General features: G+C 42.2%; 1 protein-coding gene across 2 annotated transcripts; it reads right to left on the minus strand.

The window, feature by feature from the left end:
* Positions 1–2571: 2571 nt before the first annotated feature.
* LOC124268838 (E3 ubiquitin-protein ligase TRIM56-like) lies at positions 2572–11051 on the minus strand. 2 transcript variants are annotated; one of them, XM_046703857.1, is made up of 4 exons: positions 10541–11051; positions 9982–10042; positions 7526–7835; positions 2572–5659 (listed from the first exon to the last, which is right to left on the minus strand). In XM_046703857.1, the coding sequence occupies exons 3-4, from the start codon at positions 7833–7835 to the stop codon at positions 3969–3971; spliced, it is 2001 nt and encodes a 666-aa protein (XP_046559813.1). In that variant the 5' UTR covers positions 9982–10042; positions 10541–11051; the 3' UTR covers positions 2572–3968. The 2 variants fall into 2 exon arrangements, with proteins under 2 accessions (XP_046559813.1, XP_046559814.1); XM_046703858.1 differs by lacking the exon at positions 9982–10042.
* Positions 11052–14731: the final 3680 nt, after the last annotated feature.

Here is a 14731-nt window from a genome sequence, read left to right on the forward strand (position 1 = left end):
GGCGTTTTACTCTAGTTCCTCTACCCTGTAGGCGAGGGGTTTTACTAGAGTTCCTCTGCCCCGTAGGCTTGGGGTTTTACTCTAGTTCCTCTGCCCTGTAGGCGAGGGGCTTTACTAGTGTTCTTGTGCCCCGTTGGCTAGGGGTTTTATTCTAGTTCCTCTACCCAGTAGGCGAGGGTTTTACTAGTGTTCCTCTGCCCTGTAGGCGAGGGGTTTTACTCTAGTTCCTCTGCCCTGTAGGTGAGGGGTTTTACTCTAGTTCCTCTGCCCTGTAGGTGAGGGGTTTTACTCTAGTTCCTCTGCCCTGTAGGCGAGGGGGTTTACTCTAGTTCCTCTGCCCTGTAGGTGGGGGTTTTACTCTAGTTCCTCTGCCCTGTAGGTGAGGAGTTTACTCTAGTTCCTCTGCCCTGTAGGTGAGGGGTTTACTCTAGTTCCTCTGCCCTGTAGGTGAGGGGTTTACTCTAGTTCCTCTGCCCTGTAGGTGAGGAGTTTACTCTAGTTCCTCTGCCCTGTAGGTGAGGAGTTTACTCTAGTTACTCTGCCCTGTTGGTGAGGGGTTTACTCTAGTTCCTCTGCCCTGTAGGTGGGGGGTTTTACTCTAGTTCCTCTACCCTGTAGGCGAGGGGTTTTACTAGAGTTCCTCTGCCCCGTAGGCTTGGGGTTTTACTCTAGTTCCTCTGCCCTGTAGGCGAGGGGCTTTACTAGTGTTCTTGTGCCCCGTTGGCTAGGGGTTTTATTCTAGTTCCTCTACCCAGTAGGCGAGGGTTTTACTAGTGTTCCTCTGCCCTGTAGGCGAGGGGTTTTACTCTAGTTCCTCTGCCCTGTAGGCGAGGGGGTTTACTCTAGTTCCTCTGCCCTGTAGGTGAGGGGTTTTACTCTAGTTCCTATGCCCTGTAGGTTAGGGGTTTACTCTAGTTCCTCTGCCCTGTAGGCGAGGGGTTTTACTCTAGTTCCTCTGTGCCCTGTAGGTGGGGTGGGGTGGGGGTGGGGGGTGGGGTGGGGTGGGGGTTTTACTCTAGTTCCTCTGCCCTGTAGGTGAGGAGTTTACTCTAGTTCCTCTGCCCTGTAGGTGAGGGGTTTTACTCTAGTTCCTCTGCCCTGTAGGTGAGGAGTTTACTCTAGTTCCTCTGCCCCTGTAGGTGAGGGAGTTTACTCTAGTTCCTCTGCCCTGTAGGTGAGGGGTTTTACTATAGTTCCTCTGCCCTGTAGGTGGGGGGTTTACTCTAGTTCCTCTGCCCTGTAGGTGAGGAGTTTTACTCTAGTTCCTCTGCCCTGTAGGTGGGGGTTTACTCTAGTTCCTCTGCCCTGTAGGTGAGGAGTTTACTCTAGTTCCTCTGCCCTGTAGGTGGGGGGTTTACTCTAGTTCCTCTGCCCTGTAGGTGAGGAGTTTACTCTAGTTCCTCTGCCCTGTAGGTGGGGGGTTTACTCTAGTTCCTCTGCCCTGTAGGTGAGGGGTTTACTCTAGTTCCTCTGCCCTGTAGGTGGGGGGTTTTACATACATTTCTACGGTGCTGAGGGTGTAGGTCGTGCAATTCTTGGAGCAGAATGTCAATGAGTGTCAGCTTGTTGTTGGAGAAAAGGTTTAGTTTCTTTCTTTAAAGTACTACATTAATTATACTTACAAACTCCGCAGCGCGCGCGCGTAGAAGTGGAAAACAGCTTTTGTTGTTGAATGGAAGGAGACGACACATGGCTATGTGGCTATCTAACAAGATGAAAACGAGTTGACTATTTCAATGAAGACATCTATGTCAATCAAGAGTGTGAACTACAAGAGCAGAACAATGACAGCCTATAGGGTGTTCGCGAGGCGTACTTCAGAATACCACTGGGAAATGCCGTAGAATCATGTTAACCATACCATGAACATGATGGGGTTCAGTGACCAACTGTCATAACTTCATTGTCAAATACAGCCGCCCAGGGTTTACAGTCCACATTTCCCTACTGCGGATGGTAATGTAATCTCACCCGCAGGTGATAGTGGCGGTGTTGTCCTTTACGACACAGAAACAGGGATAAAGGTTAAATACCGGTAAATGATGACTTGCAAATAACATGGATGGGAGTGTGAGTATTACAAAATTAACTGCATATAGAAGTTAGACACCGATGCGTCTGGGGGATATATTGATACAACACATATAGAAGTTAGACACCGATGTGTCTGGGGGATATATTGATACAACACATATAGAAGTTAGACACCGATGTGTCTGGGGGATATATTGATACAACACATATAGAAGTTAGACACCGATGTGTCTGGGGGATATATTGATACAACACATATAGAAGTTAGACACCGGTGTGTCTGGGGGATATATTGATACAACACATATAGAAGTTACACACCGATGTGTCTGGGGGATATATTGATACAACACATATAGAAGTTACACACCGATGTGTCTGGGGGATATATTGATACAACACATATAGAAGTTAGACACTGATGTGTCTGGGGTCTCGGGATATATTGATACAACACATATAGAAGTTAGACACTGATGTGTCTGGGGGATATATTGATACAACACATATAGAAGTTACACACCGATGTGTCTGGGGGATATATTGATACAACACATATAGAAGTTAGACACTGATGTGTCTGGGGTCTCGGGATATATTGATACAACACATATAGAAGTTAGACACTGATGTGTCTGGGGGATATATTGATACAACACATGTAGAAGTTACACACCGATGTGTCTGGGGGATATATTGATACAACACATATAGAAGTTAGACAACGATGTGTCTGGGGGATATATTGATACAACACATATAGAAGTTAGACACCGATGTGTCTGGGGGATATATTGATACAACACATATAGAAGTTAGACACTGATGTGTCTGGGGTCTCGGGATATATTGATACAACACATATAGAAGTTAGACACTGATGTGTCTGGGGTCTCGGGATATATTGATACAACACATATAGAAGTTGGACACCGATGTCTCTGGGGGATATATTGATACAACACATATAGAAGTTAGACACTGATGTGTTTGGGGTCTCGGGATATATTGATACAACACATGTAGAAGTTAGACACCGATGTGTCTGGGGGATATATTGATACAACACATATAGAAGTTGGACACCGATGTCTCTGGGGGATATATTGATACAACACATATAGAAGTTACACACTGATGTGTCTGGGGGATATATTGATACAACACATATAGAAGTTAGACACTGATATGTCTGGGGTCTCGGGATATATTGATACAACACATATAGAAGTTACACACCGATGTGTCTGGGGGATATATTGATACTACACATATAGAAGTTAGACTCCTTGTGAATCGAACAAACAGCAAAGAAATAGCACAGCATTACCAATTGTACAATAAAATAAACTAGGTTTAAAATAAATATAAATTATAAATGAAGTGCAATAACTGTACAACAGAGGGCGGCAGTACAATGCAAATGACATCAAAATTCAATAGCAGTAGTGAAAGCCACTAACGTTCATAAAACAAACAGCATTGAGAGTGGTCTCCCTTCCGTCTGTGAAGCTTCCAGGTCTTAATGTAGAGTCAGATGATAGTATCTTCCAGAAGGTCACATATCGCTGTTCCAGAAGAAGAATTACACTTATACCACAGAATCATCCAACGATACTTCTACATCACGGCTAGTTTGTCTGCGTTGGTTACTAATGCACTCCAGCAACTGATTATGTCATGTCACTACAACATTATTTGACTAGAAATTACTCAATAATATAACAGTCATTAACAAAAATGCAACTTTGGAGATATAAATTGACAAGACATTTAGCTAGGACGAATGGGTAGTTTCCATTCCTATGCTTTAAGGTCTTGTACAGATCATTAATGCAGTTAAAAACAGTTCCCCAATAATTTCAGGCTCCCCAATACACTTTGTGGTCGGTAACGTTAACATCGCACATGTTGGATTTAGAAATAACTCAGTTTCAATACAGTACACTTTGAGTGCTGCTGTTAAAGATAATGACACATCTATCCTCCTGTGACACATACAGTTTATGTCCGCAGACAAACAAGCCATATGGCTTCCCCGTTTCAAACTGTGACGTCAGCAGGTCTCTGACAAACTCCCCTGTTGCTGTCAGTAGTATCACCATCCGTGTCCCCGAGTCCGCCACCAGGATGTGTCCTGTGCTGGTAGTGGCGATACCTCGTGGTTCCCTGAGGCTCCTGGCTCCGGTACAGGTGAACACAACATCTCCATGTGGTGTGATACAGTAGACTGACCGAGTGTCTGACACCAGGATGTTGCCCTCGCCTGTGGTACACAGAAATCTCGGATCACGTATCAGGTTCTTCCCAGAGTTGAACTTTCTGACTGACCTGATCACAGTCCCCGATACATCCAGGACATCAACACAGGGAGGACTCACACAGCCTGCTGCCAGTGTGGAGGGACTCAAGGCTGTCAGGCATCTGTACTTCTTCTTTGTTGTGACACGGGACTGCAGAAAGAGATACGGTGTCACATCCACAATTACAATTTCATTGTGTGACCAGAAAGCCACTGCCACCTGCCTGTCGGCCAGTTTCGTCACAGTGTGCGGTCTACATGGGAGAGCAAGTTTACCCGGTTGACTTGTGTAACTGTTAGCGTAGAAGGATTTCAGACAGTTATTGTTAAAGTCCGTGACCACCAGTGTCTCTACACCGTCAACAACCAGGACAGTGACGTCAGCTGGATCCGGCTTCTTCACGTCTCCATCAACCCTGATGTCGACGGTCTGGTGGAACACCGGTCTGCTATGTACATCAAATGTGCTACTCTGTATTCTATCAAGCCGCACATCCACGACAGGTTCACCTAGGTTCTGCTGTATTCGACCCAGGTGTACGGCATTGTGTAATTTCCCCTCGTCTAGTTCACAAAGAAACAGAACTTGTGAATCACCTACGCTGTCTGAGAAACCAGCCCTGTCTGTTGATTCATTGAGAGCCCCTGACTGACACATCCGGTACATCTCAAACATGTCAGTCTCACTCCCAGACTTCAGCACCTGGCTGAGGTACTCTATGTGTTGTTGATACATCTGCATGTCTATTTCTCCTGACTTCATCTGCCCCTTCAGTTGTCCACACTGCTTCTCTGTCATCTCAACTAGCTCATCCAGCAGCTGTTTCTCCTTCTGTTTGATCACAGATATGACTTTCTGTGAGACCTGCTTGAGCTGTGACTCAGCTGTGTCTCTGTTGCGGCTGATCTCTTCAATCTGTGATCTGTGTTGTAGAAGTGATCTGCTCGCATCCTCAAAGCGTTGTGTGAACACCTCCTTCTTGTGTGACAGAACGGTTCTGATCTCCGCCATCATGGACTGAACGCTGGCCACAGAGTGACATTGACAGTGGTAGGCAGTGCAACACCTGAGACATATTGCCACATTACAGTCCCGACAGCAGAAATCTAAGTCTTCATTGTGTTCCTTGCACCTTGGTCTTTGTTGCCGTGTGGCCTTCACTGCTCCACCAAGGTCAGCAATCACGTGGTTTGATGTAGCAGGAAGGGAAGCATGCATCTTCACACATCTCTCACAGAGCTGGACGTCACAGTGTTGACAGAACGACGTGGCCGGATTTCTGTCTCCAAGGTCTTGGCAGGGAAGGCAGCAGTTTTCTGTATCTGAAGGAAACACAATCATATAGGTTAATTGATAAAGGCTATTCAACTGTAACATGTGGGGTAAGATGTGCACGACGTTCCAGAACTCCAGATGTGATTGATATCTCCATGGTGATGATATACCTGGAATCGTACAACAGACTCGCCTTAGCAGAAATTACGGAATTGTCTTAGTTTCTTTTTGTTCAGTTATGTATAATTTTCCTTTCACTTGTAGTTACTGGCCGCGGTCATACAGCTGTATTGCAGAATGTTAAACAACAAATGTATATCGTAGAGGCTGTTTAATTATTACTGGAACCTCACATCATCGCCATTACAATTCTGTTAGCCACAGGTCCACGAGTAAAGCCGACAGTTGTAGGATGCCTGGTCATTGGGTATATGCACAGTCACAATTCAGCGAGTGAAAACGGAAGTATGTGTTTGTGACTGCGTTTTCATTCAAATAAACGACTTCGACCTCGAAACTTAGTTATCAGGAAAATACAGCTTGGACAGAAGATATTCCCCCTTACCTTTCATTAACAACAGCCACCGTGCTAACCTGGAAAACAACCTAATACGTATGTCGCATTCCCTTGGGGGCATTTCTTGCTATTGACGTTTGATATTTTCTTAAACTGGGACGATGTTTTTGCTGGTGGACTAAAGTCCCCGAATTTCATCACAAGCTCTGTATCCCTGATCTATGCTGAGACGATCCTTAACGAACAATCCTTGGAAGGCCAATTCATACAAAATACTGTGAACAGTAACAGACTCATGATCATGATCTACACATAATGCGCTGGGGAAATGCCGGTGTCCTCAGAAGTCTGTTTGCCAGTGTCGAAATCAGACATTACACCTCAAAGTGTAACCAATCGTCTCTATTAACAAGCAACAACCATCATTTATTTTGCACGAGGAAAATGAAGTAATAGTGTGCGAGTTCAAACCCTCTAGTGCAAGAACATTTGTGTTGGTCAGGGTGTGTAGTTCGTCCATTAAATACCCTTGGGTGGAACACTGAATCATAGCACCTACAGCAACACGCGTGTGTCGGGAAACATTGTAGTGTGTTTGCTGTATGTCGGTCAATCATATTTGGCAACATGTGTCCGATAGAAATGGTCATTTTACGAAGTAATCGTACAGGTGTGAGCCACAGGCCTTCGTTTCGTTGCGAAGATAAAAGATTAAATATAAAAAAATTGAGATGCAAGAGGTCCTCCCTCGTAAGAAATAGCGAAAAGTGACAACAAACTAATGTCCGTTTGTTAAACAACTTTTTTTTTCGGGTGTCCAAAATTTCGTCTGTCGATTTCGTCATCCATTTGTGTCAAGACGGTTTAGTTGAGCGTCAAAATCGGAAATGGTAGGTGTTATGAGTGGTGCTCGATAGGCCAATCATCCATGATTATGTTTACATTAAGTTTAAATCGAGTGCATGCGATGGTAGCGTAGCGATCGGCAAAGCAGGCGGGTGGGGTACACCGAAGTGTCCGGCCTTGTCATGATGTATTATACTGTGAAGCATTTCGAGTCGGGGGTCATCTCAATTTTTGTATATTTAATCTTTAATCTACGCAAAGACACTCTGGTGTGAGCCCAGTGTTAAAGTACCAATGATGATGACAATTAATTTAACGAAACCTCTAATATATACAAAAGTGTACACTGATACTCGAAATATTCCCACGAAGTATCAGCCCTGGTATATAATGTTTGTGTGGGTACGAGCCTCGAGTTCAGAAGAGTTAATTTACTCGAGTATATACTGTATGTATATCCGGCAATGGCGGTATTCTAACAGAGCTAACCTCGCCCATTGAGTGACCATATATATACACAAGTTATTCCTCCATCTTCCTATTTACTTACCCAGAAAGGTATTTTCCCCATACGCTAGTGTGTCAAGGAGTCCCCGGATGAGGAAGCTGGGCTTGATCTGTCTTACCCACTCCTCCACTTGTCTATCAGGATAAGGAACTCGGGTCATCTGCCGACAGTAAGGGCACGGGATGGACTTGGCACTGATGGCATCTTGTCTGGTCTTCAGGAACTTCCCCAGACAGACCTTACAGAAGGTGTGGCCACAGGTCAAAGTGCAGGGGTCTTTGTATCTGTCTGTACATATTGAACAGGTCAAAAAGTTCTCATTCAGAGCCTCCAGCTTTCGGGCGGCTGCCATCTGAAACGCAGGATGAAATATTGTTTTTGTTCGTTCATGTGGTGCTATTCTTTTGTTTCACCTGCTGTGAGATTCCACGCCACACACAAACTGAGACAGGCTAAAATGCATGAATTTGCAAAAATCGTGAATTTATTCATCACTATCACATTGTGAGAAGGTGAGCAGGGGGGCACCCAACATCGTTCGCCTCAAACAATCCCCAGAAGAACATATAGTGCATCTTAATAAGGAAAAGCATCGGACACCATATTTGACATTGGCGACATCCAGTTTGGAATTGTTCTCCACATGTCCACTATAACAACCTTTGAAAGCCGTATTGTTTGTATCATCCCATCCTTTACAGATTTAAATACATGAATGCAGCACGGACGCCCTCTACACACAGCCCACACAGTGAATAAGTTTTCTCGAAAGAAACGCTGCCTAGTCGAACCCACCAAGACATTTTCGAGGAACATGCAGACTCCTCAACACTGCCGGCGTCTGTATTACCCACAGTGCTAGAAGGCTGTGGTCCTGGCTGCACTACCCCGAGTACTACCCCGGGTACTACCGCAATGTCCGTCAAGGAGGTACTAAACCCAAACTAAACTAAGATTGGTCTTCAGCAACTTGGTTGACACAACCCATTGTAGCCCAATGCGTAGATTGGTGCGCATGCTGTTGATCACTGGATTGCCTGGTTCAGACTCGATTATATCCAGCCCGCCGCCATATAGCTAGTAGAATATTGCTGAGTGCGGCGTTAAAGAGCAAACAAACAAACAAACAAACAAAACCAGACCTAAGGCACCAACACCTATGGGAACTCTTACAACTTGGTACAAGAGATGCAAGCGTGACGTTTCATAACGGCAAGGCGTCCATATTTGCTATGTTTTCCCTGAATGTTGTCAATCAAATTACTGTCAAAAGGGACAGAAAATTCAATTATATATAAATTAGATATAAAAAAGACAAGGTTAGGTTTGCTGACTTAGATACATCTCAGGCTGTATACAGGCCTGTCTATTGTCATTCCCCATGACGCCTCCTACATATTCCGGGCGTATCATGGATGGACCTCAACAAGGATGGTGAAGACGGTAATGAAAGGAACACGCCACGCCATCATGCCGCTTACGATGTTGGGTTTGTGCAAGCGCTCATTACATTAATTATAAATCAGGATTTAATATTTACATGTTGATGTAAAGTCACACATCAATTACGCGTGGCAAGTGACTGGTCCTGCTAAGGCACTTTGCTTGGGAGCAAATCTTTGTGTCTTTGACAGTTTTTGTAAGCGTCCAACTCTGAAGTCCAGATTTGACGAGGTCTACATTAGCATTCTCCTCGAGGATTGTCTTATTTATGAGCATTCTGGGATTTGTTTCTAAACTGCACACCTTAGGTCTGACCTACAGATCCCCCCTCTTCCATCTTGTCAGGTTTCAGATGAAGAATGTTGGATTTACCGAGTCCACAGGAAAGAAGAAGCTATTTTATTTTCAGAGATAACCTTGGCAATAAGGACATCCGTGTACAGGAGGTGATCGAGTAGGAGGTGTTGGAGATCTGTGCTGGAGACCTGGGTGAAAACTTTCCTCTTTGTTAGGTAAAACTACAAGGATTTAATAGGACCAGAACAATCACCTTGAAATATTTCTCGTCGACTACTTCCGAGGTCTGCACCCAGTTCCGAGGTCTGTCCTTGCGAATACATCTCAAGTTGAGTAAACCAGCAACTCATTCAAGACTTGACTAAGATAAATAATCGCTTAGTGATTTCAATACCTGCCAGGTATCTTCCCGTGAGGTACAGAATCATAGGTAGTCTATCCAACACAATGAGAGGGTATGATGGCTCGTTTTGCTTCTTTAATGATCCTGTTTTGAACCAACAATTGATCCTTCCCTTTCGCTCATTTCTGCTCCATGTAAATAATATCATGGAACAATACCTCTGAGATATCCTGTAAATATTCAGTTGGTTGGTTGCTGTTTAACGTCGCACGATGCAAATATTTCAGACATCTTATAGGGCAGGAGTTTTCCAAATCACCATCCTTTGGGAGTTTTAAGTATAGCTTGAGCTTTGCAGAACCAGGAGAATCCCCTGTACCCTTGAGAGAACAGTGCCAGTGCAGTAGTTACTTACTTTCAGGCTATCAGGAGGGGATTTTCATTTCTCATCAGTGCCTTTGCTTGCATCGAATTGCCTGAAACATATTTGAACAGTTTAGAACACGTGAACTGTTGGCGAATGTTCCGCCCCGTCAAATATGCATATATTAGCGTGGCCTTGTCTCAATGATGCTTCAATAATTTTCCATTGACTCGTGGAATGTCTACCCATCCTTTCTTCTTTCACATCCCGCAGCTATTTCATTATACGCGGTCCGGGCCGTTTTGCCTAGCTGTAATTTTGGGGCGCCGCCGTATTTGCAGCAACCGAGTTATTACCCCAGATGCCCGTAGTGTAGTGTTTACGTGTCTGCTACAGTTCTATTCCCAGTTGACCTGCATAGTCAGAGCATATACTGGATAATGTCTACAATGGGGAAGATAGACATTTCCGTTGTTGTATTCAGACATACATCCATACACACGACCGTGGGTAGAGCCCTCCTCCTAGCCTGGCTGACACAGCTAGGGCAGCTGTGCGTGGCGGTACACTCGACCTACACTCTACTGGTAGACACACGTATTGAACTTACCTCGCGTCTGGACAAGTGCCCCCGTCTCTCTATCCCGGGGATGTGTCACAACATATTACGTAATGCCCACCGGGGAAACAAAACAGCTGTACTTCAAACCGGCCATGGAAGTTATTTCAAAACGGTTACGGACGCCCTAATTCAAGATGTGTATTCGCTCGCTTGTGTACATCCGCTGAGTTCCATGTTACTTTTCACTGATAATTCGAAAACAAAAATATTCCTAGGCGGTGAAAACCTCAAAACCTCTTCCCAAAGCACATGTATTTCGTTTTGTTGGTTTGTTTTTTCGTAAAAAAAATTACATACCTGGAAATCGAATTACGAGTGAAATTATACCGACAAAACCATTGCGGTAGTGCAAAGCAGGGAGACAATACAACGTGTTGTAGATTATCCCTGTGTAAAGGGATCTCTGCTGAAAGTCTGCACAGTCGGTTATGTCGTACACATGAGTTTATGAATCACTACCAAATATTGATGAGCCCCAGGACGCCGTGAGATGTAGGTTTTTAAAATCATGGCCGTATATGTACATAGTCGGACGTACGTTTTTATATTCATGGCCGTAGATGTATATGTAGTCAGTGATATGTTTTCATCTTCATGAGCGTATCCATTTGTATATAGTCAGAGGTGGGATTTTATAGTCATGAGCGTATATGTATATAGTAAGACGTAGGTTTATATATTCATGGCCGAATATGTATATAGTCAGAGATAGATTTCTATATTCACGAGCGTTTATGTATATAGTGTGAGGTAGCTTCCTATATTCACAAGCGTTTATGTATATAGTGTGAGGTAGGTTTCTATATTCACGAGCGTTTATGTATATAGTCTGAGGTAGGTTTCTATATTCACGAGCGTTTAAGTATATAGTGTGAGGTAGGTTCCTATATTCACAAGCGTTTATGTATAGAGTGTGAGGTAGGTTTCTATATTCACGAGCGTTTATGTATATAGTGTGAGGTAGGTTTCTATATTCACGAGCGTTTATGTATATAGTGTGAGGTAGCTTCCTATATTCACGAGCGTTTATGTATATAGTCAGAGATAGATTTCTATATTCACGAGCGTTTATGTATATAGTGTGAGGTAGGTTTCTATATTCACGAGCGTTTATGTATATAGTGTGAGGTAGGTTTCTATATTCACGAGCGTTTTTGTATATAGTGTGAAGTAGGTTTCTATATTAACGAGCGTTTATGTATATAGTGTGAGGTAGGTTTCTATATTCACGAGCGTTTAAGTATATAGTGTGAGGTAGGTTTCTATATTCACGAGCGTTTATGTAAATAGTGTGAGGTAGGTTTCTATATTCACGAGCGTTTATGTATATAGTGTGAGGTAGGTTTCTATATTCACGAGCGTTTATGTATATAGTGTGAGGTAGGTTTCTATATTCACGAGCGTTTATGTATATAGTCAGAGATAGATTTCTATATTCACGAGCGTTTATGTATATAGTGTGAGGTAGGTTTCTATATTCACGAGCGTTTATGTATATAGTGTGAGGTAGGTTTCTATATTCACGAGCGTTTTTGTATATAGTGTGAAGTAGGTTTCTATATTAACGAGCGTTTATGTATATAGTGTGAGGTAGGTTTCTATATTCACGAGCGTTTAAGTATATAGTGTGAGGTAGGTTTCTATATTCACGAGCGTTTATGTAAATAGTGTGAGGTAGGTTTCTATATTCACGAGCGTTTATGTATATATAGTGTGAGGTAGGTTTCTATATTCACGAGCGTTTATGTATATAGTATGAGGTAGGTTTCTATATTCACGAGCGTCTATGTATATAATCTGACGTAGGTTTCTATATTCACGAGCGTTTATGTATATAGTGTGAGGTAGGTTTCTATATTCACGAGCGTGTATGTATATAGCCTGAGGTAGGTTTCTATATTCACGAGCGTTTATGTATATAGTGTGAGGTAGGTTTCTATATTCACGAGCGTTTATGTATCTAGTGTGAGGTAGGTTTCTATATTCACGAGCGTTTATGTATATAGTGTGAGGTAGGTTTCTATATTCACGAGCGTTTATGTATATAGTGTGAGGTAGGTATCTATATTCACGAGCGTCTATGTATATAGTGTGAGGTAGGTTTCTATATTCACGAGCGTTTTTGTATCTAGTGTGAAGTAGGTTTCTATATTCACGAGCGTTTATGTATATAGTGTGAGGTAGGTTTCTATATTCACGAGCGTTTATGTATATAGTATGAGGTAGGTTTCTATATTCACGAGCGTCTATGTATATAATCTGACGTAGGTTTCTATATTAACGAGCGTTTATGTATATAGTGTGAGGTAGGTTTCTATATTCACGAGCGTTTAAGTATATAGTGTGAGGTAGGTTTCTATATTCACGAGCGTTTATGTAAATAGTGTGAGGTAGGTTTCTATATTCACGAGCGTTTATGTATATAGTGTGAGGTAGGTTTCTATATTCACGAGCGTTTATGTATATAGTGTGAGGTAGGTTTCTATATTCACGAGCGTTTATGTATATAGTATGAGGTAGGTTTCTATATTCACGAGCGTCTATGTATATAATCTGACGTAGGTTTCTATATTCACGAGCGTTTATGTATATAGTGTGAGGTAGGTTTCTATATTCACGAGCGTGTATGTATATAGTGTGAGGTAGGTTTCTATATTCACGAGCGTTTATGTAAATAGTGTGAGGTAGGTTTCTATATTCACGAGCGTTTATGTATCTAGTGTGAGGTAGGTTTCTATATTCACGAGCGTTTATGTATATAGTGTGAGGTAGGTTTCTATATTCACGAGCGTTTATGTATATAGTGTGAGGTAGGTTTCTATATTCACGAGCGTTTATGTATATAGTCAGAGATAGATTTCTATATTCACGAGCGTTTAAGTATATAGTGTGAGGTAGGTTTCTATATTCACGAGCGTTTATGTATATAGTGTGAGGTAGGTTTCTATATTCACGAGCGTTTATGTATATAGTGTGAGGTAGGTTTCTATATTCACGAGCGTTTATGTATATAGTGTGAGGTAGGTTTCTATATTCACGAGCGTTTATGTATATAGCCAGAGGTAGACTTCTATATTCATGGCCGTATATGTATATAGCCAGAGGTAGACTTCTATATTCATGGCCGTATATGTATATAGCCAGAGGTAGACTTATATATTGATGGCCGTATATGTATATAGCCAGAGGTAGACATATATTCATGAACGTATGTGTATATTGTCCGAGGTAGGTTTATATATTGATGGCCGTATATGTAAATAGTGTGAGGTAGGTTTCTATATTCACGAGCGTTTATGTATATAGTGTGAGGTAGGTTTCTATATTCACGAGCGTTTATGTATATAGTATGAGGTAGGTTTCTATATTCACGAGCGTGTATGTATATAGCCTGAGGTAGGTTTCTATATTCACGAGCGTTTATGTATATAGTGTGAGGTAGGTTTCTATATTCACGAGCGTTTATGTATCTAGTGTGAGGTAGGTTTCTATATTCACGAGCGTTTATGTATATAGTGTGAGGTAGGTTTCTATATTCACGAGCGTTTATGTATCTATAGGTGTTTCTATATTCACGAGCGTTTATGTATATAGGTAGGTTTCTATATTCACGAGCGTTTAGCGTGTGAGGTATATCTATATTCACGAGCGTCTATGTATATAGTGAGGTAGGTTTCTATATTCACGAGCGTTTTTGTATGTATATAGTTTCTATATTCACGTTTATGTATATAGTGTGAGGTTTTCTATATTCACGTTTATGCGTTTATGTTTCTATATTCACGAGTCTATGATATAATCTGACGTAGGTTTCTATATTCACGAGCGTTTATGTATATAGTGTGAGGTAGGTTTCTATATTCACGTTTAGTGTGAGGTAGGTTTCTATATTCACGAGCGTTTATGTAAATATAGGTAGGTTTCTATATTCACGAGCGTTTATGTGATAGTGTGAGGTTTTCTATATTCACGAGCGTTTATGTATATAGTGTGAGGTAGGTTTCTATATTCACGAGCGTTTATGTATATAGTATGAGGTAGGTTTCTATATTCACGAGCGTCTATGTATATAATCTGACGTAGGTTTCTATATTCACGAGCGTTTATGTATATAGTGTGAGGTAGGTTTCTATATTCACGTATATAGTGTGTAAATAGTGGTGGGTTTCCTATATTCAC

Source organism: Haliotis rubra, unplaced genomic scaffold, assembly GCF_003918875.1.
Source record: "Haliotis rubra isolate DU_JTF1 unplaced genomic scaffold, ASM391887v1 Scf140, whole genome shotgun sequence".
Classification (NCBI taxonomy): Eukaryota; Metazoa; Mollusca; class Gastropoda; order Lepetellida; family Haliotidae; genus Haliotis; species Haliotis rubra.